The following is a 27,672-nucleotide window of genomic DNA, read 5'->3' on the forward strand; positions in this document are numbered from 1 at the left end:
ATGTATTGAAGGGTGCGATGCTTTTAACTGGACCCGTTTGGGAGCTCACGTAGTTTGTATACTGGATTTTTAGACCTCCCAGACTATGCCAAAATCAGACATCGCATCGCTGCAGCCGTTTCCGAGATATCCATGGGGGCTTAAAGGATATCGCAACCTCTAGCAAAACCGTTCTATGGCTAAAAAGAATGACAACCACATGATGTACGTGAAATATTTTATTTGTGCACTAAGATTGTGTCACTGCTCAATGACTGTGCTGCTGTATATTTAACGCCCCAGTGGCAGCATTACATTTAACTGAGCAGACAAACCCTGAGCAGAATCCTGCACCTCTCCCCAAGGATATACATCTGCTTGAAATTGGCTTTCCTGCGCAGAGGAACTGGCAGGGAGAGGGTCACCCATGGAAAGAACAGATGCTGCCAGCCAATGGAGCACACAACCACAGAAAACAAAGTCCAGGGTTTCTTCCTGCACTATGGGTGCATGTTTAGGAAGCCTATACGCAGTGGATGTGAAAATTCTCTGGTATCCTTATGTCACCTTGACCCTCCAAGCACTTTGTTAATGGCATTCATCTCCTCTCGGCTGAGGGGTGCTATATTGTAACCTTTTAGTTCTGGTTTACCTGCAGAGACAAATATTGCACGGCACAATAAATCATGCAGCTAGTGACACACAGCATGACACCAACAGGATGGATAGGGGTGGCCCAGGAACTCAGAGTAAAGACTTCTAATTGAAGCAACTCCCAAAAGATTTAAGTGTAGTCTAACATTAAAGCCCCCTCTCCTCCCGCACATACATCCATGTGGTATAATTACCTTGTGCCTCATACAGCCGGTTCACCTTCACTTTCAGCTGTTTGCGAAGTTGATCTATTTCTGCATCAAGCTGCTCCTGATCTGTCAGAGCGAGAGAGACAGGTTTTTTTTTTTTTTTTTTACACCAAGAACCCCCCAGCAGCCATAACGAGTCAGGCCCAGACTTCCATCCCCTCTCACCTCGCTGGCTTGAGCTGAGCACTCACCTTTTTCAATCATTTCCTTGGTCTGTTTTTTTGGAAGCGTTATAAACATGTTCCCAAAGCAGACGGTCACCTTCTCTGCAAACAAGAGACTCATTAGACCCTCTATACCTTACCACCCCTCACATGGCGAGCTGTAACATCCCCCCCAGGAGCGATGGAAGAGCCTGGGGATAAGATGGAAGTCTGCAGCTGTCACACACAGCACCTCACCTGGAGTGAGGTCTGTGTGAAGGGCTCTCAGTGCTTCTCTGTTCCGGTTCCGCTTTACATCCAGATCCACAATCTACAGGAGACATAGAATGAAAGGCTTCCTTAGCAGACTCTCCCCTCAGCACCTTCTCTGCTCCACTCTACCCGTCTCTTCTCCAGTACCTCCCCCTTACCACCACGTGTAATCCTCCTGTCACCTACAGTCTCTCTGTCTGTCTGTCTCTCACCTGCCGCCTGTCGGCCAGCACGTCTTCGGCTTTCTCCTCCACCTCCTGCAGGAAAGTGAGGACTCTGTCCGGGTCTCCGAACTCCTCCATTTCAGCAGCAACGTCTGGCCCTGGCACGCAAGAGACGCATCTATCCTGAAGCGGCGCGCGTGAAATGACGTCACATCCGGAACCAATAAAGGCAAAGCCTGGCGCAGTCGCTCTCTTCCGGAAAGGAATGGGCTCCGTGCGTCACTTCCTGGCACAAAAGAGATGTTTTGAACATCACTTTCTGGTCAGAATCTAGGCAATCTTACAGATAGGTATATATCTACATCTCATATTATATTTATACAAACATATATGCATATACAGACACATGCATACATTTACACATCACACACGTGTATATACATCTCATACACACACACATTTATACAATATATATATATGTGTGTGTGTGTGTATGTATATATATATATATATATATATATAGCTCTTAGCGCGGGGCATCTGTGTAACCCCCGCGCCCCTCCCCCCCAATAAAGTCTCGCGCCCCCCAGGTTTGCATGGCTGTCTTAGACCTCAGACACGCTTACCGCTGGCGTGCTGAGACGCGCTGAGGCTCAGGGAAAGCGGGTGCTTTCCCTGGCCTTGCGGTTGCTTACCGCACGCGCTCTCAGCAGGCCGTCAGGGGGCGGTCCGGGGGCCCCCGGCCAGTGACGTCACGGAGCTGGTTCGCCCTCATTGGGCGAACCGCTCACGTGACCGGCTTGTCTCGCCGGCAAGCGGGGGAATTTTAAATACCCCTAAGACCTGCGCTTCCGCAAGCGCGCGGAAGTGCAGGTGAGCCCCTACTAAAGCCGCTCTAATTGCGGCTGTAGGGGCTCAGTGCTGAGCGGGAGCGCGCGTCAGCACGCTTCCGCAAGCACGCAGGCAACATGTCCGAGGCCTTAGACCTCACACAAAGATCCAAATATATAAAACACAAACAATATTGACAGATGGCGCAACAATAAGTAATGTTGGAAATTAAAGTACAAATTGGCTAATGGAGTCCTTGTTGTAAAAATAGATCCCAATGAAGTATAGTCCTGTGAATAACAGAAGAAAACCACATATGGTGAAGTACTGATAAAAAGGTATATTTGCGCAACAGATACGAGCTTCTTGCAGTATAAAATCAGCAGTGTAAGTGTTTGGCACCACTCGGGCAATCAGACGGACATACTAACAGACACAGTGTCTTTCTTTCCCCTTCGATGTGCTCCGATATGGCTGTTAGACTCAAGTCCAAATCTCGCGGTCTTTCCTCTCCTCGTCCCTGTGACATCAGGCAGCATTGGGGGATTCCTTCAGCTGTTTGGCGTTCCGTGGCTGAATAATGCTAATACAGGCAGTCCTCGGTTATCCGACACAATGCGTTACTCAAAATGGTGTTGGATAGCGAAACGTTGTAAAGCGAAACACATTTCCCCATAGGAACACTGTTTAAATGAAAGGTTCCGTTCCTGAAGGCATTTTTAACACTAAAATACACCAAATATTTTATGCAGGCAATAAGATATGCAGCACACACATACATTATATAGTGTATGTACTGTATTATATATATAATATAACATAATAAATAATATATTATATAGTATAATATTGTATAATATAATATTATATAGTAAAATAAATATATATATATATATATATATATTGCCCTGGCTGTGCTCAAAGCTGTGACCATGCAGCAAGCTTAAGCCTATAGGGAACCATGTTAAAAATGGTTATTGAGGCAAAAAGTGACACTGTGTGCTCATTTGCATGTCATTTCCCATAATCCCTTGCTGCAGTGGAAGTGCTGTATGCTGGGTGATAATGGGGAAAGGCAGGGTTGCAGACCTGCCTGAGACATGCAGATGAGCATACAGTTATATTTGCATATATATATATAACATACACAGGGGGTGAATACCGCATCAACTGCCAATTAATATATGCAATGTCTAAACCTATCTTAGCCAGAAAAAGTAAATCTGAGAAAGAAATCACAGAAAACACGTTAACTGCTAGGCGGTGCTAGAGGAAATGGTAAATGTATAAACACAAAAAAAGAAAACCTCTAAAAAGCACTCAGACAAGTATATGCAAAAATAGTAATGGTAATTTATTAAATCAAAAAATAATGAAAAACACAAACAGCTGACTGAAGAGCCTGCCTGACTGAATAAATCAGAAAATCATACAGATAAACCCCAAAAAAACACAAAAGTACAATATTGTAAACCCAGCATGAATGATACAGTATCAAAAGAGTGAGTGATCACTTATGGGAACATAGTTCCCACAGTGAAGACAAAAGACCGGCCGGCCGGCCATAATCAATGATACTGAGCTGAAGGTAGTTAAATATTAACCCTTGAAAATTAAGCAAAATACAATGTTGTGAAGTAAATAACAGGTGTGCTATACCTATATGCAGGATATTAAATGACAGAAACCTGTATGCCTATTTAACATAATGCATATCATATGGAAGCATGTTAAATAAGTACTTCAGTGACCCAAATACATATATCACAATGATGGGAAACAAAGGAAGATACTCAGCTCCTTATTGGCAAGGCAGTGCAGTCTCAGGCAAGCACAACCCGCAAAAAACGATTTCCATGGATGGGAAAAAAATATAAATTGTCCCAATAGAGTGTCAGCAGGCAGGGTCAGCAGCAGCAACAATTAAAAAAGTCCCACAACGCGTTTCGCCCGCTAAGGCTTCTTCACAGGGTGAAGAAGCCTGTGACACTCTATATTCACACCTGTGAAGAAGCCTTAGCGGGCGAAACGCGTTGTGGGACTTTTTTAATTGTTGCTGCTGCTGACCCTGCCTGCTGTATGATTTTCTGATTTATTCAGTCAGGCAGGCTCTTCAGTCAGCTGTTTGTGTTTTTCATTATTTTTTGATTTAATAAATGACCATTACTATTTTTGCATATACTTGTCTGAGTGCTTTTTAGAGGTTTTCTTTTTTGTGTTTATATATATATATATATATATATATATATATATATATATATATATATATATATACGCTCATACGACGCTTTGCAACGTTGTCTATGTGTATGTATATATATATATATATATATATATATATATACACATACACATAAACAACGTTGCAAAGCGTCGTACGAGCGTTGGATAAGCCGTTTTGGATTTGTACAAATGAACATAGGTATGCATTGCAAAGCGTTGGATAAGCCATTCGTTGTAAAACGAAGCGTTGTAAAACGAGGACTGCCTGTACACTGTGGTAGCAACGCTAGCAAATGCTCGATATTCATGCTGGGCATAGGGTTATACCTGAACAATTAACCCTACGCGTTTCGTTTCTCTTGGCAACCCCTGAGGAAGTTTCCAAGAGAAACGAAACGCGTAATATTTACACAGACCTCACATGCATACACATACATTTACACATCACACACATATGTATACACATTTCATACATATATATACACATATACATACACACACCTCATGTATACACATTCATCTCATATATAAATAAATTGACACATGGGTACATATACAAATAGGTACACATGGTTTAAGGGTATAATGTCCCACACATCCCACACTTATCATGTACAACCCCTCCCCACTCATACCTCCACCCCTTAATAAATACCGCCATCATTATACCCTAGACCCATTTATATACCCCACGTTACTAATATAATATAGTCCTGCCACAAAGTTGCAGCCTCTTCACCTCCAGGGACAGCTTCTCGTCACTCCTTGAAGTCAGTCCCAAGATGTGGCTGCTGAAGAGGCACTGCGAGGGGGCCCCAGGCGCAGAGCAGTCTGCAGCGGGCTCGCAGGTCCCCTTTGGGTTCAGGTTCCCCTGCTGCATGTTCGCCTCGACCTGGGATTCTGATTAACCTGCTGTCGCTGCGAGAAGTGTGCGCTCGTTAATCAGAGCGTGTGGCACACTCCAAGTTCAAACATATCCATATCATCAGTGTTCGACAAACCTATACATTTGCTCGCCCCGGGCGAGTGGATTTAACATCGTGGCGAGCTCCTATTGGCCCAAGCAGCACACGTTTAGTACTAGGTGGCGAGTAGATTTTTTTGTTCGGCGAGTAGATTTTTTGGTGATTTGTCGACCACTGCATATCATCATGTCACTAATAGCTGCATGGGATGGGGCAGTTTCTCCTATATCAAGTCCTCCTATATAGGTCCTTGTAATTAGAGTGCTTTTCTCTGGTGTCACCTTATCTTGATCGAGAACGTCATCATTATATATATATATATATATATATATATATATATATATATATAGTAAATAAAACAAAGAAGCCCTGATGCCCATCTAACATGATAAATTATTTGATGAATTTCTCTGTTTTTTCTGCTCATAAGTACGGGTCATTTAGTTCAAGCGGTTGGCCAGAACATGTTAATCTGCCACCACGTTAAGGGTAGACCCTTTCAGCAGGTTCCTACACTACCAATTTTATACTGTGTCCTTCATATTTCCTCCACTGCATAGAAAAAAGAGTAAACAAACCGTTCCGAGGTCTGGTAATCAAGAGACACCACTCTGTATGAAATAAGTCAACTGAAAGTGTATTGGTGCTAACAGAGATGCATAAAAAAAAAACGTTTCGGTCCTCCAAAACGGGACCTTCCTCAAGGGGATGCAAAGAGATATATATATAGTAGGGAGACAAGGGATGAAGATGATGATGATAGCAGTAGGTAAGATATAGTTGCAGGACATGTTTTGGCCAATAGATTGAACTAAACGACCCATTTATATATACATCCCTTGTCTCCCTACTGCTGGAGGAAGCCTCCGCAATGATCTTCCAGGTATTGCAGCTGAGGCCTCTCTTCTCCACGTCGCTCCCCCACATTTTCTGAGTTCAATTCTCTCATCTTACTATTGGTCGTCGTGGTCTTTTAACTTCCCGTGGAGTCCGGGGGAGTACCGTCTTTGTCAAACAATTGTTATTTCGTCTCGGAACAAAGTATTTTCTGCTGCACTTGTACAAACAGGATCTCTTTACAATATATTTTCCAGTTTAGCATCATTTTATTACAGAAAACAGATAAAGGAACAGCGTTTTGGTGGTTAACCCCTTCGTCAGGTGTATTGTGTGTTTCCCGTGAACATTCAGACAATAAATACTCTAGACCCCAGAGTGCCATCTCCTCCATTTTTGCGCCATTCTGCAAATTCCAATGACGTCTATACCTAAATTATCATGTGTTTTGTCATACAGTGACCTACCTATATACAGTCATTGAATATAGGGATACATAGAATTTAGTATTGCACACATTAGTAGCCATAATTATAGAGAGCTCCTGTATATTCAAAAGTACGTACAGGGAGCTAGGAGGGTATAAATACACCAGTATAATGCTATATAGACAGAGTATATATAAAGAAACCATGTCTATTCACAAACATCGTAATATTTGCACAATACAGTAGGAGATAATGAGGGCATATTAACATATATATACTATTAACATAGTGTGTAACAACAGAGCATGTCCCGGTGTGTGTGCAACACAAGCAGAGCATGTCCTGGTGTGTCTGTGTAACACAAGCAGAGTGTGTGTGTGTGTGTGTGTGTGTGTGTGTGTGTGTGTGTGTGTGTGTGTGTGTGTGTGTGTGTGTGTGTGTGTGTGTGTGTGTGTAATAAAACTATAGCATGTCTCAGTGTGTGTGTGTGTAACACAAGCAGATGGTGTCCTGGTGTGTGTGTAACACAAGAGCATGTCCCGGTGTGTGTGTAACACAAGCAGAGCATGTCCCAGTGTGTGTAATACAAGCAGAGCATGTCCTAGTGTGTGTAACACAAGCAGAGCCTGTCCTAGTGTGTGTAACACAAGTAGAAAATGTCCCGGTGTGTGTAAAACAAGCAGAGCATATCCCGGTGTGTGTGTAGCACAAGCAGAACCTGTCCCAGTGTGTGTGTGTGTGTGTGTAACACAAGCAGAGCATGTCACGGTGTGTGTGTGTGTAGCACAAGCAGAGCATGTCCCAGTGTATGTGTGTGTGTGTAACACAAGCAGAGCATGTCCCGGTGTGTGTGTGTGTGTAACACATGCAGAGCATGTCCCAGTGTGTGTGTAACACAAGCAGAGCATGTTCCGGTGTGTGTGTGTAACACAAGCAGAGCATGTCCCGGTCTGTGTGTGTGTAACACAAGAAGAGGGTGTGTGTGTGTAACAGAGCGTGTGTGTGTGTGTGTAACACAAGCAGAGCATGTCCCGGTGTGTGTGTAAAACAAGCAGAGCATGTCCCTCAGATGAGAATTCCCCGTTGTAGAGTTTGGTTCAGTCTGTGATTTTCAGCACAATGGACAGCTCCTGTGAGGCTCAGAGACAACATGAGTGACTGCAGGACAGAGCCAGGACAGAGACATACTGTACTGGAAGAGAGGGGACATGGACAGAGAGGGGGAGAGACAGGAGAAAGATAGAATTTATGAGGAGGAGAGAGACAGAGAGAGAGAGACAGACACACAGAGAGATAGACAGAGAGACAGACACAGACAGACAGAGAACCCGAACCTCTCACAAGAGACTAAAGTCACATCGGGTGTGTGATGTCATCCTCCCAATAGTCTGACGTCACACTCCACCTTACGAAGTTACTAATGATGTCACGTCCCCATCCTTTTCCGTGCGTGAGCCCGGCGGTGTGACCGGTATCCGTGCCTCCCTCCCCCCTCCCCCGCCCGGGTGACCAGTACTTGTGCCTCCCCTCCCAAGCCCACCGGTGTGACCGGTACCCCTGCCTCCCCCCCACAGGTGTGACCGGTGCCCCTGCCTCCCCCCCTCCGGTGTGACCGGTACCCGTGCCTCCCCCTGCCCGGTGGGGGTGGATGGGGCACCGCCCCGGAAGTCGGCCCCTCCCAGCATGGCGGCGGAGTCGGCCGGTGCCGGCGGCTCTCCCCGGTGCTCCCCCCGGTACCGGCTCCGGGACGGGCTGTGGGTGGTGGCCGCGCTGCTGGTCTTCTTCTCGGACGGGGCCTCGGACCTGTGGCTGGCCGCGGACTACCTGCAGCGCCGCCGCCTGGCCTGCTTCTGGCCCACGGTGCTGCTCGCCCTGCTGCCCTCCATGCTCACCCAGGCGCTGAGCTTCAGCTGGTTCGTGACGGACCGGGCGGCGGGGGAACCGGAGACAGGCGACCGCGGCCAACCCGCCGCGGGGGGGAAGCGGAGCTGCTGCTGCTGCAGACTCGGCGCCTGGATCCTGCAGGGGTCCGTGCACCTGCTGCAGCTCGGGCAGGTGTGGAGGTGAGAGCGGTGGGGCTGATAGACTAGAGTCTGCCCCCACCCCACATCCCCTCTGTGCCTGTCTCCCCCTCCCACATCCCCTCTGTGCCTGTCTCCCCCCACATCCCCTCTGTGCCTGTCTCCCCCCACATCCCCTCTGTGCTTGTCTCCCCCCCACATCCCCTCTGTGCCTGTCTCCCCCCCCCCACATCCCCTCTGTGCCTGTCTCCCCCACCCCACATCCCCTTTGTGTCTCTCCCCACATCCCCTCTGTGCCTCTCCTCACATCCCCTCTGTGCCTCTCTCCTCACATCCCCTCTGTGCCTCTCTCCTCACATCCCCTCTGTGCCTCTCTCCTCACATCCCCTCTGTGCCTCTCTCCCCACATCCCCTCTGTGCCTCTCTCCCCACATCCCCTCTGTGCCTCTCTCCTCACATCCCCTCTGTGCCTCTCTCCTCACATCCCCTCTGTGCCTCTCTCCCCACATCCCCTCTGTGCCTCTCTCCTCACATCCCCTCTGTGCCTCTCTCCTCACATCCCCTCTGTGCCTCTCTCCTCACATCCCCTCTGTGCCTCTCTCCTCACATCCCCTCTGTGTCTCTCTCCTCACATCCCCTCTGTGCCTCTCTCCTCACATCCCCTCTGTGCCTCTCTCCTCACATCCCCTCTGTGCCTCTCTCCTCACATCCCCTCTGTGCCTCTCTCCTCACATCCCCTCTGTGCCTCTCTCCTCACATCGCCTCTGTGTCTCTCCTCACATCCCCTCTGTGCCTCTCTCCTCACATCCCCTCTGTGCCTCTCTCCTCACATCCCCTGTGTCTCTCCTCACATCCCCTCTCTCTCCTCACATCTCTCTGTGCCTCTCCTCACATCCCCTCTGTGCCTCTCTCCTCACATCCCCTCTGTGCCTCTCTCCCCACATCCCCTCTGTGCCTCTCTCCCCACATCCCCTCTGTGTCTCTCCTCACATCCCCTCTGTGCCTCTCTCCTCACATCCCCTCTGTGTCTCTCTTCTCACATCCCTTCTGTCTCTCCTCACATCCCCTCTGTGTCTCTCCTCACATCCCCTCTGTGTCTCTCCTCACATCCCCTCTCTCTCCTCACATCCCCTCTGTGCCTCTCTCCTCACATCCCCTCTGTGCCTCTCTCCTCACATCCCCTCTGTGCCTCTCTCCCCACATCCAATCTGTGCCTCTCTCCCCACATCCCCTCTGTGCCTCTCTCCTCACATCCCCTCTGTCTCTCCTCACATCCCATCTGTCTCTTCGCGTTCTTTCCCTTCCCCCATTGGCCTCTTCGTATTCCCTCCCCCCGTCGGCCTCCTTGCGTTCCCCCCCCCCCCGTCGGCCTCTTTGCATTCTCCCCCCCCTTTGGCCTCTTTGCGTTCCCCCCCCCTTCCGTCGACCTCTTTGCGTTCCCCTCCGTCTGCCTTTTTGTGTTTCCCCCCTCCCCTCCGTCGGTCTCTTTGCGTTCCCTCCCCCCGTCGGCCTCTTTGCATTCTGCCCCCGTTGGCCTCCTCGCGTTCTGCCCCCGTCGGCCTCCTCGCGTTCCGCCCCCGTCGGCCTCCTCGCGTTCTGTCCCCGTCGGCCTCCTCGCGTTCTGTCCCCGTCGGCCTCCTCGCTTTCTGCCCCCGTTGGCCTCCTCGCGTTCTGCCCCCGTTGGCTTCCTCGCGTTCTGCCTCAGTCGGCCTCCTCGCGTTCTGCTCCCGTCGGCCTCCTCGCATTCTGCCCCCGTCGGCCTCCTCGCGTTCTGCCCCCGTCGGCCTCCTCGCGTTCTGCCCCCGTCGGCCTCCTCGCGTTCTGCCCCCGTCGGCCTCCTCGCGTTCTGCCCCCGTCGGCCTCCTCGCGTTCTGCCCCCGTCGGCCTCCTCGCGTTCTGCCCCCGTCGGCCTCCTCGCTTTCTGCCCCCGTCGGCCTCCTCGCGTTCTGCCCCCGTTGGCCTCCTCGCGTTCTGCCCCCGTCGGCCTCCTCGCATTCTGCCCCCGTCGGCCTCCTCGCGTTCTGCCCCCGTCGGCCTCCTCGCGTTCTGCCCCCGTCGGCCTCCTCGCGTTCTGCCACCGTCGGCCTCCTCATGTTCTGCCACCGTTGGCCTCCTCGCGTACCTCCCCGCCTCGCTCTTCATGTCCCTCTGACTATAATGTGAAGCTTCTTCCCTGCACTAGATAAGATTTCAGTCCCCTCTGTGCGTCTTTCACTCTCTCTTTCCTTTTGCTTGATATGTCTCCCCCTATATTACTTTCTGTGCGGACCTCACTCAATCACCAACATTAGAGGTGTCATTGTCATAATCTTTGTGCCACTTTAGAATGCTCAGGTGTCAGAGACAGAATTCAGGGGACAATAGGAAGAGTTATAGTGAGAGGTTATATGGGGTAATATGAGGAGTTATAGTGAGAGGTTATATGGGGCAATAGGAGGAGTTATAGACGGGTTATATGGGGCAATAGGAGGAGTTATAGGGAGTGGTTATATGGGGCAATAGGAGGAGTTATAGGGAGCGGTTATATGTGGCAATAGGAGGAGTTATAGGGAGCGGTTATATGGGGCAATAGGATGAGTTATAGGGAGCAGTTATAGAGGACAATAGGAGGAGTTATAGGGAGGGGTTATATGGGGCAATAGGAGGAGTTATAGACGGGTTATATGGGGCAATAGGAGGAGTTATGGGGAGTGATTATATGGAGAAATAGGAGGAGTTATAGGGAGCGGTTATATGTGGCAATAGGAGGAGTTATAGGGAGCGGTTATATGGGGCAATAGGATGAGTTATAGGGAGCAGTTATAGAGGACAATAGGAGGAGTTATAGGGAGGGGTTATATGGGGTAATAGGAGGAGTTATAGGGAGGGGTTATATGGGGTAATAGGAGGAGTTATAGGGAGCGGTTATATGGAGCAATAGGAGGAGTTATAGGGAGCGGTTATATGGAGCAATAGGAGGAGTTATAGGGAGGAGTTGTATGGGACAATAGGAGGAGTTATAGGGAGATGTTATATGGGGCAACAGAAGGAGTTATGGAGAGTGTTTTCTATGGGGCAATATGTAAACTGTGTGTTGTTCTTGCTGTGTAAATACATTTGCCTTTTCTTTGTGTACATTCAATGTACCAATTTTAATGCACCAGTTTATGGCTGTGCCGGCCCCCTCCCTGCAGGTACCTACGTGCTCTGTATCTGGGCCTGCAGAGCCGCTGGCAGACGGAACAGCAGAGCCGTCATTTCTACTGGCGCATGATGTTTGAGAGTGCGGATATCAGCATGCTGCGTCTGCTTGAGACCTTCCTCAAGAGCGCCCCCCAGCTGGTGCTGCAGCTCTGCATTATGGTGCAACAGAGCCACGTGGAACCCCTGCAGGGTGAGCCCCTCCTGTCACTCAGTGTCCCCCCTCTTATTCCCTCCTACCTTTCAGTGTACATCTCCTCTAACCCTTAACCCTAACCTCTCTCTTCTTTTCCTCCCCCTCCTATGTACCTTCTCCCTTCTCTTCTCTCTTCTGCCTCCTCCTCCATTTTCCTATCCTCCCCATCTCTCAGGTCTCTCTGCTTCAGCCTCCCTGCTGTCCCTTGCTTGGATGATTGCATCCTATCAGAAGGTGTTGAGGGATTCGCGGGATGATAAGTTGCCCATGTCCTATAAGGGAGCGGTGGTGCAGGTCCTGTGGCATCTCTTCACCATCGCTGCCCGGGCTCTGGCCTTCTCGCTCTTTGCCTCGGCCTTCCAGCTCTACTTTGGGATCTTCATCGTCACGCACTGGTGCCTCATGACGTTCTGGATTATCCAGGGGGAGACGGACTTCTGCATGTCCCGTTGGGAGGAGATTATCTACAACATGGTGCTGGGGATCATTTACATCTTCTGCTGGTTCAATGTCCGCGAGGGGCGGACCCGCTGCCGCATGGCCACGTATTACATCATTGCGCTGTCTGAAAATGCCGTCCTCACCGCGCTCTGGTACCTCAACCGCAGCGCGCAGCTCAGCGATTTCTGGGCTCTTCTCATCGTGTGCGCGGTGATCTGCAGCTTTGCTCTTGGTGTCTTCTTCATGTGCATTTATTACAGCCTTTTGCACCCCAACGGCCCTATGTTCGGGCGCTCCAGCAGCAGCTGCGTTTCCACCGAGGATCCCGACACCCTCAGGGGCCCCGCCATGGAGGGCCCCAACAGCCTTCCCTGCACCCTGCCCCGGACTACAGGGCCGGAGAGGGAATGGGAGCCGGGCGATAGGGACAGCTGTGTTCCAGTCTTCCAGGTGCGTCCCAGCATCCTGCCCACCTCCGTGACCCACCTTCCCCGGGCGCACGGACCAGTCATTCGGATAGATCTTCCCCGCAAGAAATACCCAGCTTGGGACGCGCACTTCATTGACCGACGCTTGCGCAAGACTATCTTGGCACTGGAGTATTCCTCGCCCGCGACTCCCCGCGTCCAGTACCGCAGCTTGGGGGTCCCCCAGGAGCTCACAGAGTATGAGACCACTGTGTGACCCCATCCTTCTCAAAGAAGGGGTAGTCAGGGCTGAGCCAGAGTGCGGGGCACGGTAGACCATGCAAAGAAGATGCAACAAAATGCATAAAGCAGCGCACTGGCCAGAGAAATCGGGAAACAGGTGGTATAAATGATGAAGAATTTATTGCCCAACCAGCATAACAAAAAAAGAGGTGTGGTCCCTCCGGAGTCCCCGCTCCGGCAGAGAGTGGTTGGGTGCAGCTCATGTAACTTATGTTTACAACCTGAAGGATGCCAGGAGAGGCCCCAATTATCAGCAGCTCCTCCCGAGTGGAGAGAGACAGCCTTTCAGTGTAAATACTGTAGGCTGTGGGTGAGTGGGTCTGTGTAAAGGGGAGCGAGGACTGCACCTGCATACAACTAAGCTGTGTCTATACAGGGGGAAGTGTGTGTGTTTGTATAAGTAACTGAGTGTTGTGTATGTATGTGTATGTATATATATATATATATATATATATATATATATATATATATATATATATATATATATATATATATATAGACACACACACACAGTATATATATATAGACACACACACACACACACACACACACACACAAAATATATATATATATATATATACATACACACACACACACACACACACACACACACAGTATATATATATATACACACACACACACACAAAGAGTGTGTTTGTGTGTGTGTGTGTGTGTGTATATGTATATATATATACAGTGGTTGACAAATCACCAAAAAATCTACTCGCCACCTAGTACCAAACGTGTGCTGCTTGGGCCAATATTTACTCGCCCGGGGGTTAAATCCACTCGCCCGGGGCGAGCAAATGTATACTATCTGAAATTAAAGATAGCACAGAAATTTTAAAAACACGGCATAGATCCCCTGTGCGTAAACCAGAGCAATATGCTGACTAATGTGCCCGTCATACCTAATAGAAACACTGAAAGAAATCAGGGAATAAATAGCAAATGTCCCTAGCATAAGTACATGTCCCAGAAGAAAAATTCATAGAATGATGCAGCTTCTTAGGGAAAACAGCAGGCAGAACTACTCTGTGGCAGGGCTAGAGCTAATAAGAGTATGCCACCCAAACATACATAGGGTATGGGAGAGCTGGAGCCAAAACCTAACAAAGATATTGAGTCTCTTCAAAATGTCATGGGACTAGTAATATAGAGAAGCCTTAATGACAATGCAAAAACCAGTCCTGTTGGAGAGACAAGTAACAAGTAGATTGGATCCAGGTTCAAATAGACACAGTCCTGAAGTATGCATGAACACACAGCACTATCCTGCACACATGTGTAGCGATATCAAGGCACATATAAGGCAGCAGCATAAATCGGTATAGTTACGTATCCCAAGTGGGGGAGAGAGCAGGGGATCCTGCCCACTCAGCCACTCCTACGCGTTTCGGCTTGATGCCTTCAACTGGGAGTGGTGGGGTAGGCAGGGTAGTATGCACTATATATATATATATATATATATATATATATATATATATATATATATACACACACACACACACACACACACACACACACTGTGTGTGTGTTGTATGTATGTATGTATGTATGTATGTATGTATGTATGTATATATATATATATATATATATATATATATATATATATATATATATAACATAGTTAGGACTTTGGTACATATACACGTGTGTGTATGTATATAGCAAATAAAAATACCACTTGTAAACACACTCACATGTCCCAGACGGGTCTGGACCCCTGGGACATGCTCACAGGGGGTATTTGTACTTGCTGTACGGTGGAGGGTTTGTGTCTCTTTTCTACTCGCTATAACTTACTTTGTGTGTGTGTGTGTGTAATTAATAAATATATATATATATATATATATATATATATATATATGATTAAGGGTTCCATGTAATAATGGATTTAAGACAAAGGGTGGCACTGTGTGCTCATTTGCATGTCATTTCCCAGAATCCCTTGCTGCAGTGGGAGCATTGTATGCTAGGTGATAATGGTGAAAGGCGGGGTTGCAGACCTGTCTGAGACGTGAATGTGCTCACAAGTGATATTTTTATTTGCTATATATATATATATTTCTTTTTTTCAAGTGAATGTAGTCTCATTTGGGGTCAGTGGTGTTCTGCTGTCTGTCTGAGGAGGAGAATTTATTGAGGTTGTTTTTTTTGTTTTTTTTGTTTTTTTTACAATAAACATTTCCAGGTAGTTCACATGCATATCTCCTTTTCAGGCCTGTCCTGTTGTGTATTAGAGGCAGATTTTGCATGGTGCAATGCTCTGTTGGTGTCCTGCAGGGTCATTGTCCTTAGAGCGATGCTCTGCACGTGTCCTGCAGGGTCATTGTCCTTAGAGCAATGCTCTGCACGTGTCCTGCAGGGTCGCTGTCCTTAGAGCAATGCTCTGCAGGTGTCCTGCAGGGTCATTGTCCTTAGAGCAATGCTCTGCACGTGTCCTGCAGGGTTGCTGTTCTTAGAGCGATGGTCTGCAGGTGTCCGGCAGGGTCACTGTCCTTAGATCGATGGTCTGCAGGTGTCCTGCAGGGTCACTGTTCTTAGATCGATGGTCTGCAGGTGTCCGGCAGAGGTCACTGTTCTTAGAGCGATGCTCTGCAGGTGTCCGGCAGGGGTCGCTGTTCTTAGAGCGAAGCTCTGCAGGTGTCCGGCAGAGGTCGCTGTTCTTAGAGCGATGCTCTGCAGGTGTCCGGCAGGGGTCGCTGTTCTTAGAGCGATGCTCTGCAGGTGTCCGGCAGGGGTCGCTGTTCTTAGAGCGATGCTCTGCAGTTGTCCGGCAGGGGTCGCTGTTCTTAGAGCGATGCTCTGCAGTGGTCCGGCAGGGGTCGCTGTTCTTAGAGCGATGCTCTGCAGGTGTCCGGCAGGGGTCGCTGTTCTTAGATCGATGGTCTGCAGGTGTCCGGCAGGGTCGCTGTTCTTAGATCGATGGTCTGCAGGTGTCCGGCAGAGGTCACTGTTCTTAGAGCGATGCTCTGCAGGTCTCGGGCTCCTGCTTGTTCTTTGAGTGCGCGTCTGAATGAAATAGCAATAAGGAGAGAAGCAATATCCGTCCGTTCAGAAGCCGCGGGATGAAATGATGTCACCGTGACGAGATCACGCGTGTAAAAAACAAGGCGGCAGCGTGAAGAATTAATACTGAAACAGGCGTTTCCATAACGTGCGCCCCCTTTAAAGTGATTTCGGTTTTATAATTAACTTCTGTCTGGCTGTCATTATTTCACCTAAACGCATTTTGTGTCCGGTTTTCCCGGGATTAACCGGATATTACGGTGACGCTGACCTGAAGCGGATCTGGACAAGAATACTAAGAATGCTGCGTCTGGGACAAATACCGGGCGGTGTCTGAACAAGTGTCCGTAGCGTGTGCAGTGTGTGTGGGGTCAGAAATATATGTGGTGTGGGCGGCACATGCTGTGTCCGGTATCTGTGGCCCCTGCAGTATCGGAAGTGTGTGCAGCGCCTGAAGTGTGTGCGGCGCCTGAAGTGTGTGCGGTGCCTGAAGTGTGTGCAGCGCCTGAAGTGTGTGCAGCGCCTGAAGTGTGTGCAGCGCCTGAAGTGTGTGCGGTGCCTGAAGTGTGTGCAGCGCCTGAAGTGTGTGCGGCGCCTGAAGTGTGTGCAGCGCCTGAAGTGTGTGCGGCGCCTGAAGTGTGTGCAGCGCCTGAAGTGTGTGCAGCGCCTGAAGTGTGTGCAGCGCCTGAAGTGTGTGCGGTGCCTGAAGTGTGTGCAGCGCCTGAAGTGTGTGCGGTGCCTGAAGTGTGTGCAGCGCCTGAAGTGTATGCAGCGCCTGAAGTGTGTGCGGTGCCTGAAGTCTCTGTGGTGTGTGCGGCGCCTGAAGTGTGTGCAGCGCCTGAAGTGTGTGCGGTGCCTGAAGTGTGTGCAGCGCCTGAAGTGTGTGCGGTGCCTGAAGTGTGTGCAGCGCCTGAAGTGTGTGCGGTGCCTGAAGTCTCTGTGGTGTGTGCGGCACCTGAAGTGTGTGCGGCGCCTGAAGTGTGTGCGGCGCCTGAAGTGTGTGCGGTGTCAGAAGTCTCTGCGGCGTGTGTTGTGTCTGTGGCGTGTGCTGTGCCAGAAGTGTGTGCAGCGCCTGAAGTGTGTGCGGTGTCTGTGGCGTGTGCAGCGCCTGAAGTGTGTGCAGCGCCTGAAGTGTGTGCGGCGCCTGAAGTGTGTGCGGTGCCTGAAGTGTGTGCGGTGCCTGAAGTGCCTGCGGCGTGTGCTGTGTCTGTGGCGTGTGCAGCGCCTGAAGTGTGTGCGGTATCAGAAGTGTCTGCGCAGTGTGTGGTATCTGCAGCGTGTGCCGTATTGGAAGTATCTGCACAGTGTGTGGTATATCTGGTGTGTGCAGTATTGGAAGTATCTGCGCAGTGTGTGGTATATCTGGTGTGTGCGGTATTGGAAGTATCTGCGCAGTGTGTGGTATATCTGGTGTGTGCGGTATTGAAAGTATCTGCGCAGTGTGTGGTATATCTGGCGTGTGCGGTATTGGAAGTATCTGCGCAGTGTGTGGTATATCTGGTGTGTGCGGTATTGGAAGTATCTGCGCAGTGTGTGGTATATCTGGCGTGTGCGGTATTGGAAGTATCTGCGCAGTGTGTGGTATATCTGGTGTGTGCGGTATTGGAAGTATCTGCGCAGTGTGTGGTATATCTGGCGTGTGCCGTATTGGAAGTATCTGCGCAGTGTGTGGTATATCTGGTGTGTGCGGTATTGGAAGTATCTGCGCAGTGTGTGGTATATCTGGCGTGTGCGGTATTGGAAGTATCTGCGCAGTGTGTGGTATATCTGGCGTGTGCGGTATTGGAAGTATCTGCGCAGTGTGTGGTATATCTGGTGTGTGCGGTATTGGAAGTATCTGCGCAGTGTGTGGTATATCTGGTGTGTGCGGTATTGGAAGTATCTGCGCAGTGTGTGGTATATCTGGTGTGTGCGGTATTGGAAGTATCTGCGCAGTGTGTGGTATATCTGGCGTGTGCGGTATTGGAAGTATCTGCGCAGTGTGTGGTATATGTGGCGTGTGCAGTATTGGAAGTATCTGCGCAGTGTGTGGTATATCTGGTGTGTGCAGTATTGGAAGTATCTGCGCAGTGTGTGGTATATCTGGCGTGTGCGGTATTGGAAGTATCTGCGCAGTGTGTGGTATATCTGGCGTGTGCAGTATTGGAAGTATCTGCGCAGTGTGTGGTATATCTGGTGTGTGCGGTATTGGAAGTATCTGCGCAGTGTGTGGTATATCTGGTGTGTGCTGTATTGGAAGTATCTGTGCAGTGTGTGGTATATCTGGTGTGTGCGGTATTGGAAGTATCTGCGCAGTGTGTGCGGTATTGGAAGTATCTGCGCAGTGTGTGGTATATCTGGTGTGTGCAGTATTGGAAGTATCTGCGCAGTGTGTGGTATATCTGGTGTGTGCGGTATTGGAAGTATCTGCGCAGTGTGTGGTATATGTGGTGTGTGCGGTATTGGAAGTATCTGCGCAGTGTGTGGTATATCTGGTGTGTGCGGTATTGGAAGTATCTGTGCAGTGTGTGGTATATCTGGTGTGTGCGGTATTGGAAGTATCTGCGCAGTGTGTGGTATATCTGGCGTGTGCAGTATTGGAAGTATCTGCGCAGTGTGTGGTATATCTGGCGTGTGCGGTATTGGAAGTATCTGCGCAGTGTGTGGTATATCTGGTGTGTGCGGTATTGGAAGTATCTGCGCAGTGTGTGGTATATCTGGTGTGTGCGGTATTGGAAGTATCTGCGCAGTGTGTGGTATATCTGGCGTGTGCGGTATTGGAAGTATCTGCGCAGTGTGTGGTATATCTGGTGTGTGCGGTATTGGAAGTATCTGCGCAGTGTGTGGTATATCTGGCGTGTGCAGTATTGGAAGTATCTGCGCAGTGTGTGGTATATCTGGTGTGTGCGGTATTCGAAGTATCTGCGCAGTGTGTGGTATATCTGGCGTGTGCAGTATTGGAAGTATCTGCGCAGTGTGTGGTATATCTGGTGTGTGCGGTATTGGAAGTATCTGCGCAGTGTGTGGTATATCTGGCGTGTGCCGTATTGGAAGTATCTGCGCAGTGTGTGGTATATGTGGTGTGTGCGGTATTGGAAGTATCTGCGCAGTGTGTGGTATATCTGGCGTGTGCGGTATTGGAAGTATCTGCGCAGTGTGTGGTATATCTGGTGTGTGCGGTATTGGAAGTATCTGCGCAGTGTGTGGTATATCTGGTGTGTGCAGTATTGGAAGTATCTGCGCAGTGTGTTATATCTGGCGTGTGCGGTATTGGAAGTATCTGCGCAGTGTGTGGTATATCTGGCGTGTGCAGTATTGGAAGTATCTGCGCAGTGTGTGGTATATCTGGTGTGTGCGGTATTGGAAGTATCTGCGCAGTGTGTGGTATATCTGGTGTGTGCTGTATTGGAAGTATCTGTGCAGTGTGTGGTATATCTGGTGTGTGCGGTATTGGAAGTATCTGCGCAGTGTGTGCGGTATTGGAAGTATCTGCGCAGTGTGTGGTATATCTGGTGTGTGCAGTATTGGAAGTATCTGCGCAGTGTGTGGTATATCTGGTGTGTGCGGTATTGGAAGTATCTGCGCAGTGTGTGGTATATGTGGTGTGTGCGGTATTGGAAGTATCTGCGCAGTGTGTGGTATATCTGGTGTGTGCGGTATTGGAAGTATCTGTGCAGTGTGTGGTATATCTGGTGTGTGCGGTATTGGAAGTATCTGCGCAGTGTGTGGTATATCTGGCGTGTGCAGTATTGGAAGTATCTGCGCAGTGTGTGGTATATCTGGCGTGTGCGGTATTGGAAGTATCTGCGCAGTGTGTGGTATATCTGGTGTGTGCGGTATTGGAAGTATCTGCGCAGTGTGTGGTATATCTGGTGTGTGCGGTATTGGAAGTATCTGCGCAGTGTGTGGTATATCTGGCGTGTGCGGTATTGGAAGTATCTGCGCAGTGTGTGGTATATCTGGTGTGTGCGGTATTGGAAGTATCTGCGCAGTGTGTGGTATATCTGGCGTGTGCAGTATTGGAAGTATCGGCGCAGTGTGTGGTATATCTGGTGTGTGCGGTATTCGAAGTATCTGCGCAGTGTGTGGTATATCTGGCGTGTGCAGTATTGGAAGTATCTGCGCAGTGTGTGGTATATCTGGTGTGTGCGGTATTGGAAGTATCTGCACAGTGTGTGGTATATCTGGCGTGTGCCGTATTGGAAGTATCTGCGCAGTGTGTGGTATATGTGGTGTGTGCGGTATTGGAAGTATCTGCGCAGTGTGTGGTATATCTGGCGTGTGCGGTATTGGAAGTATCTGCGCAGTGTGTGGTATATCTGGTGTGTGCGGTATTGGAAGTATCTGCGCAGTGTGTGGTATATCTGGCGTGTGCGGTATTGGAAGTATCTGCGCAGTGTGTGGTATATCTGGCGTGTGCAGTATTAGAAGTATCTGCGCAGTGTGTGGTATATCTGGCGTGTGCCGTATTGGAAGTATCTGCGCAGTGTGTGGTATATCTGGCGTGTGCAGTATTGGAAGTATCTGCGCAGTGTGTGGTATATCTGGTGTGTGCAGTATTGGAAGTATCTGCGCAGTGTGTGGTATATCTGGTGTGTACGGTATTGGAAGTATCTGCGCAGTGTGTGGTATATCTGGTGTGTGCAGTATTGGAAGTATCTGCGCAGTGTGTGGTATATCTGGTGTGTGCGGTATTGGAAGTATCTGCGCAGTGTGTGGTATATCTGACGTGTGCAGTATTGGAAGTATCTGCGCAGTGTGTGGTATATCTGGTGTGTGCCGTATTGGAAGTATCTGCACAGTGTGTGGTATATCTGGTGTGTGCGGTATTGGAAGTATCTGCGCAGTGTGTGGTATATCTGGCGTGTGCGGTATTGGAAGTATCTGCGCAGTGTGTGGTATATCTGGCGTGTGCGGTATTGGAAGTATCTGCGCAGTGTGTGGTATATCTGGTGTGTGCAGTATTGGAAGTATCTGCGCAGTGTGTGGTATATCTGGCGTGTGCGGTATTGGAAGTATCTGCGCAGTGTGTGGTATATCTGGTGTGTGCAGTATTGGAAGTATCTGCGCAGTGTGTGGTATATCTGGCGTGTGCAGTATCAGAAGTGTCTGCGCAGTGTGTGGTATCTGCAGCGTGTGCGGTATTGGAAGCATCTGCGCAGTGTGTGGTATATCTGGCGTGTGCGGTATTGGAAGTATCTGCGCAGTGTGTGGTATATCTGGTGTTTGCCGTATTGGAAGCATCTGTGCAGTGTGTGGTATATCTGGTGTGTGCGGTATTGGAAGTATCTGCGCAGTGTGTGGTATATCTGGTGTGTGCGGTATTGGAAGTATCTGCGCAGTGTGTGGTATATCTGGTGTGTGCAATATTGGAAGTATCTGCGCAGTGTGTGGTATATCTGGTGTGTGCGGTATTGGAAGTATCTGCGCAGTGTGTGGTATATCTGGTGTGTGCGGTATTGGAAGTATCTGCGCAGTGTGTGGTATATCTGGTGTGTGCGGTATTGGAAGTATCTGCGCAGTGTGTGGTATATGTGGTGTGTGCGGTATTGGAAGTATCTGCGCAGTGTGTGGTATATCTGGTGTGTGCAGTATTGGAAGTATCTGCGCAGTGTGTGGTATATCTGGTGTGTGCGGTATTGGAAGTATCTGCGCAGTGTGTGGTATATCTGGTGTGTGCGGTATTGGAAGTATCTGCGCAGTGTGTGGTATATCTGGTGTGTGCAGTATTGGAAGTATCTGCGCAGTGTGTGGTATATCTGGCGTGTGCAGTATTGGAAGTATCTGCGCAGTGTGTGGTATATCTGGCGTGTGCAGTATTGGAAGTATCTGCGCAGTGTGTGGTATATCTGGTGTGTGCGGTATTGGAAGTATCTGCGCAGTGTGTGGTATATCTGGTGTGTGCAGTATTGGAAGTATCTGTGCAGTGTGTGGTATATCTGGTGTGTGCAGTATTGGAAGTATCTGCGCAGTGTGTGGTATATCTGGTGTGTGCGGTATTGGAAGTATCTGCGCAGTGTGTGGTATATCTGACGTGTGCAGTATTGGAAGTATCTGCGCAGTGTGTGGTATATCTGGTGTGTGCGGTATTGGAAGTATCTGCGCAGTGTGTGGTATATCTGACGTGTGCAGTATTGGAAGTATCTGCGCAGTGTGTGGTATATCTGGTGTGTGCCGTATTGGAAGTATCTGCGCAGTGTGTGGTATATCTGGTGTGTGCGGTATTGGAAGTATCTGCGCAGTGTGTGGTATATCTGGTGTGTGCAGTATTGGAAGTATCTGCACAGTGTGTGGTATATCTGGTGTGTGCGGTATTGGAAGTATCTGCGCAGTGTGTGGTATATGTGGTGTGTGCGGTATTGGAAGTATCTGCGCAGTGTGTGGTATATCTGGCGTGTGCGGTATTGGAAGTATCTGCGCAGTGTGTGGTATATCTGGTGTGTGTGGTATTGGAAATATCTGCGCAGTGTGTGGTATATCTGGTGTGTGCAGTATTTGAAGTATCTGCGCAGTGTGTGGTATATCTGGCGTGTGCAGTATTGGAAGTATCTGCGCAGTGTGTGCGGTATTGGAAGTATCTGCGCAGTGTGTGGTATATCTGGTGTGTGCGGTATTGGAAGTATCTGCGCATTGTGTGGTATATCTGGTGTTTGCCGTATTGGAAGTATCTGCGTAGTGTGTGGTATATGTGGCGTGTGCGGTATTGGAAGTATCTGCGCAGTGTGTGGTATATCTGGTGTTTGCCGTATTGGAAGTATCTGCGCAGTGTGTGGTATATCTGGTGTGTGCGGTATTGGAAGTATCTGTGCAGTGTGTGGTATATCTGGTGTGTGCAGTATTGGAAGTATCTGCGCAGTGTGTGGTATATCTGGTGTGTGCAGTATTGGAAGTATCTGCGCAGTGTGTGGTATATCTGGTGTGTGCGGTATTGGAAGTATCTGCGCAGTGTGTGGTATATCTGGTGTGTGCAGTATTGGAAGTATCTGCGCAGTGTGTGGTATATCTGGTGTGTGCGGTATTGGAAGTATCTGCGCAGTGTGTGGTATATCTGGTGTGTGCGGTATTGGAAGTATCTGCGCAGTGTGTGGTATATCTGGCGTGTGCGGTATTGGAAGTATCTGCGCAGTGTGTGGTATATCTGGTGTGTGCAGTATTGGAAGTATCTGCGCAGTGTGTGGTATATCTGGTGTGTGCGGTATTGGAAGTATCTGCGCAGTGTGTGGTATATCTGGTGTGTGCGGTATTGGAAGTATCTGCGCAGTGTGTGGTATATCTGGTGTGTGCGGTATTGGAAGTATCTGCGCAGTGTGTGGTATATCTGGTGTGTGCGGTATTGGAAGTATCTGCGCAGTGTGTGGTATATCTGGTGTGTGCAGTATTGGAAGTATCTGCGCAGTGTGTGGTATATCTGGCGTATGCGGTATTGGAAGTATCTGCGCAGTGTGTGGTATATCTGGCGTGTGCAGTATTGGAAGTATCTGCGCAGTGTGTGGTATATCTGGCGTGTGCAGTATTGGAAGTATCTGCGCAGTGTGTGGTATATCTGGTGTGTGCAGTATTGGAAGTATCTGCGCAGTGTGTGGTATATCTGGTGTGTGCGGTATTGGAAGCATCTGCGCAGTGTGTGGTATATCTGGCGTGTGCAGTATTGGATTACCAGGTAGAAGGGGGTAGGATGGTCCGTGGTTCACAGCAACTTCAGCAGCCAACGCATGGATGTCTAAAAAAACTTTATTGATCGCTAGCAGCAAACATCAGGCAACCACTCTAACATGTTTCGTCCAGGCTATGGACTTTTTCAAAGAGTGGATTACCAGGTGGCTGATGGGATGGTTAGCTTTGCTGGAGGCTGATTGGATGGTTAGCTTTGCAGGCGGCTGATTGGATGGTTAGCTTTGTATATGGATGATTGGATGGTTAGCTTTGCAGACGGATGATTGGATGGTTAGCTTTGCAGATGGATGATTGGATGGTTAGCTTTGCAGACGGATGATTGAATGGTTAGCTTTGCAGGCGGCTGATTGGATGGTTAGCTTTGCAGATGGATGATTGGATGGTTAGCTTTGCAGGCAGGTGATTGGATGGTTAGCTTTGCAGGCAGGTGATTGGATGGTTACATTTGCAGGCGGCTGATTGGATGGTTAGCTTTGCAGGCGGCTGATTGGATGGTTAGCTTTGCAGATGGATGATTGGATGGTTAGCTTTGCAGATGGATGATTGGATGGTTAGCTTTGCAGGCGGATGATTGGATGGTTAGCTTTGCAGGCGGCTGATTGGATGGTTAGCTTTGCAGGCGGCTGATTGGATGGTTAGCTTTGCAGGCGGCTGATTGGATGGTTAGCTTTGCAGGTGGCTGATTGGATGGTTAGCTTTGCAGGCGGCTGATTGGATGGTTAGCTTTGCAGGCAGGTGATTGGATGGTTACATTTGCAGGCGGCTGATTGGATGGTTAGCTTTGCAGGTGGCTGATTGGATGGTTACATTTGCAGGCGGCTGATTGGATGGTTAGCTTTGCAGGCGGCTGATTGGATGGTTACATTTGCAGGCGGCTGATTGGATGGTTAGCTTTGCAGGCGGCTGATTGGATGGTTAGCTTTGCAGGCAGGTGATTGGATGGTTACATTTGCAGGCAGGTGATTGGATGGTTAGCTTTGCAGGCGGCTGATTGGATGGTTACATTTGCAGGCGGCTGATTGGATGGTTAGCTTTGCAGGAGGCTGATTGGATGGTTAGCTTTGCAGGCGGTTGATTGGATGGTTAGCTTTGCAGGCAGGTGATTGGATGGTTACATTTGCAGGCAGGTGATTGGATGGTTAGCTTTGCAGGCGGCTGATTGGATGGTTAGCTTTGCAGGCGGCTGATTGGATGGTTAGCTTTGCAGGCGGCTGATTGGATGGTTAGCTTTGCAGGCAGGTGATTGGATGGTTACATTTGCAGGCGGCTGATTGGATGGTTAGCTTTGCAGGCAGGTGATTGGATGGTTACATTTGCAGGCGGCTGATTGGATGGCTAGCTTTGCAGGCAGATGATTGGATGGTTATATTTGCAGGTGGCTGATTGGATGGTTAGCTTTGCAGGCGGCTGATTGGATGGTTAGCTTTGCAGGCGGCTGATTGGACGTGTTGTTCGCATTCAGTGTCCCAGTTGCTGTCTCACGGAGAAGTATCTTTTCACAGGTCTGTCACTTTCCCCCCAGTTACCTTCATAAAAAAAACCCTTGTTTGGGGTGAGATCGGGATTCGAAGAAACCTTTTTGTAACCACTAATTTATTTGTATATTTTTCATTTGGTGCTACATGAAATAATAAAGTTAATTTCAATACTCTGTCTACAGTCTCGTTATTCCAGGTATCTGCTAATTAACAGATTTATTAACCACGGGTTAATTGTCTAAACCCTACAATCACCAGCTGTACTCCTCACCGCACACACAGCTATCCATCAGTCCACATAGCTATCTGTCAGAGGCCCGCGTTGGGCTCTCCTGTGAGTTGTCCGGTGAGCTCACACCTCCTTGTCCGCCACCGCTCCCCCCTCCCAATGAGATGTGTTCTTATCGCTCTGGACAGCGGCAGGAACTGCGTCCTGGGTCAGACCTGGTGGAGTTTCCTCTGCAGGGAAATTACAGAGGATACAGAGGAAGGAAAGGAGACAGAGCAGGGGGAGAGGGAGAGAGAGAGGACAAGGGGGGATGGGGGGAGAGAGAGAGAGAGAGAGAGAGAGGAGGACACCATGGAGCAGCTGCCAAAGAAAGGGAAGAAGGTGCGGAGTGTGTATGTATGTGTGAGGGTATATATCAGTGCGTATGTGTGTATGACTATATATATCAGTGCGTGTGTATGTATGTGTGAGGGTATATATCAGTGTGTGTGTATGACTGTATATATCAGCGCGTGTATGTATGTGTGAGGGTATATATCAGTGCGTGTGTAGGTATGAGTGCATCTGTGAGTGAATATGAGTGTGTGTATGTATGACTGTGTGTGTGTGTATATATGAGTTTGTGTGTGTGTGTATGTATGACTGAATATATGAGTGTGTGTGTATGTATGAGGGTATATATGAGAGCGTGTAGGTTTGAGAGTATACTGTATATGAGTGCGAGTGTATAATCAAAGTGTGAATGTAGGAGTGATTCTGTGTGTGTAGGTATGAGTGCTTGTGTATATATGAGTGTATGCATGAGTGAATATGAGTGCATGTCTGTGAGTGAATATATGAGTGCATGTATCTCTGAGTGAATGAGTGAGTGTGTAGATTTGAGTGAATATGTGAGTGCATGTAGATATGAGTGTGTGTGTGTGTGTGTGTGTGTGTGTGTATATATATCAGTGCATGTGTATGTGTGAGATTATATGAGTGCGTGTGTTGGTTTGAGTGCATGTGAATATATAAGAGTGAATGTGTGTGTGTGTGAGAATATGAGTGTGCGTGTGTATGTGAGTGAATATATGAGTGCGTGTGAATATGAGCGTGTGTGTGTATGTGTGAGTAAATATAGGAGTGTGCAGGTTTGAGTGAATATGTGAGTGCATGTAGATATGAGTGTGTGTGTGTGTGTGTGTATATATATCAGTGCATGTGTAGGTGTGAGATTATATGAGTGAGTGTGTTGGTATGAGTGCATGTGAATATATAAGTATGTATGAGTGTGTGTGAATATGAGTGAATATATGAGTGCATATGAATAAGAGTGTGTGTGTATGTGTGAGTCAATATAGGAGCGTGTACAGGTATGAGTGAATATATGAGTGCATGTGTGTGTTTATGTATCAGTGAATATATGAGTGAGTGCGTGCGTGTGTATGTGAGTGAATATAGGAGCGTGTGTATATATGAGTGCGCGTGTATGTATGAGTGAATATGAGTGCGTGCGTGCGTGTGTATGTGAGTGAATATAGGAGCGTGTGTATATATGAGTGCGCGTGTATGTATGAGTGAATATGAGTGTGCGCGTGTGTGTATAAGTAAATATGAGTGTGCGTGTAAATGCGTGCCCATGTCTGTATATATGAGCATGCATTTGTATAAGTGGGAGTGGTTCACCAAAGATCAGTGAATTAAAAAAACTTGTCATTTTTGGTATTTAACAGCAATTTTATTTATTGTCCTATTCACTAAAGCCACAATGGTCAAAAAAAGCTATACGGGCATAATTACCGCAGCATTGTAGGGACAATTTTTATCACCTACCCTTGGCTGGCGTTAGCCCGAACCTACCTATGTATATAATGGCCACTATAGAAATAAACAAGATACGTTGACGACCTAAAATATGTGATAGAAATACATAATATAAACAATGTCAAACGTATTAATATATAAACCCCATAGAAATGGCTAGATAGTTATGATCAACCCATGACCAGGTGACCACTTTGGCTACTAAAGACTTCATATTTGCACCTATAGACGCTATGCTGTTTG

At 48.5% G+C, this 27,672-nt stretch overlaps 3 protein-coding genes across 4 annotated transcripts in view; 2 read left to right on the plus strand and 1 right to left on the minus strand.

Annotated features, from left to right (window-relative positions):
- Positions 1-205: 205 nt before the first annotated feature.
- On the minus strand, positions 206-1,630 carry PDRG1 (p53 and DNA damage regulated 1). Its single transcript, XM_075571745.1, has 5 exons — positions 1,471-1,630; positions 1,244-1,316; positions 1,034-1,108; positions 828-908; positions 206-631 (listed from the first exon to the last, which is right to left on the minus strand). The coding sequence occupies exons 1-5, from the start codon at positions 1,558-1,560 to the stop codon at positions 543-545; spliced, it is 408 nt and encodes a 135-aa protein (XP_075427860.1). The 5' UTR covers positions 1,561-1,630; the 3' UTR covers positions 206-542.
- Positions 1,631-8,262: 6,632 nt separating this feature from the next.
- XKR7 (XK related 7) lies at positions 8,263-13,667 on the plus strand. Its single transcript, XM_075571748.1, has 3 exons — positions 8,263-8,769; positions 11,901-12,100; positions 12,279-13,667. The coding sequence occupies exons 1-3, from the start codon at positions 8,390-8,392 to the stop codon at positions 13,226-13,228; spliced, it is 1,530 nt and encodes a 509-aa protein (XP_075427863.1). The 5' UTR covers positions 8,263-8,389; the 3' UTR covers positions 13,229-13,667.
- A 12,234-nt stretch (positions 13,668-25,901) lies between these two features.
- CCM2L (CCM2 like scaffold protein) overlaps positions 25,902-27,672 on the plus strand; it is a 19,969-nt gene continuing 18,198 nt past the window's right edge. For both annotated transcript variants that reach the window (XM_075571746.1, XM_075571747.1), the window contains exon 1: positions 25,902-26,007. In XM_075571746.1, the coding sequence (XP_075427861.1) occupies positions 25,978-26,007 (30 nt within the window). In that variant the 5' untranslated portion in view covers positions 25,902-25,977. The remainder of the gene's footprint in view (positions 26,008-27,672) is intronic.

The sequence above is a fragment of the Ascaphus truei genome, chromosome 15 (assembly GCF_040206685.1).
Source record: "Ascaphus truei isolate aAscTru1 chromosome 15, aAscTru1.hap1, whole genome shotgun sequence".
NCBI lineage: Eukaryota > Metazoa > Chordata > Amphibia > Anura > Ascaphidae > Ascaphus > Ascaphus truei.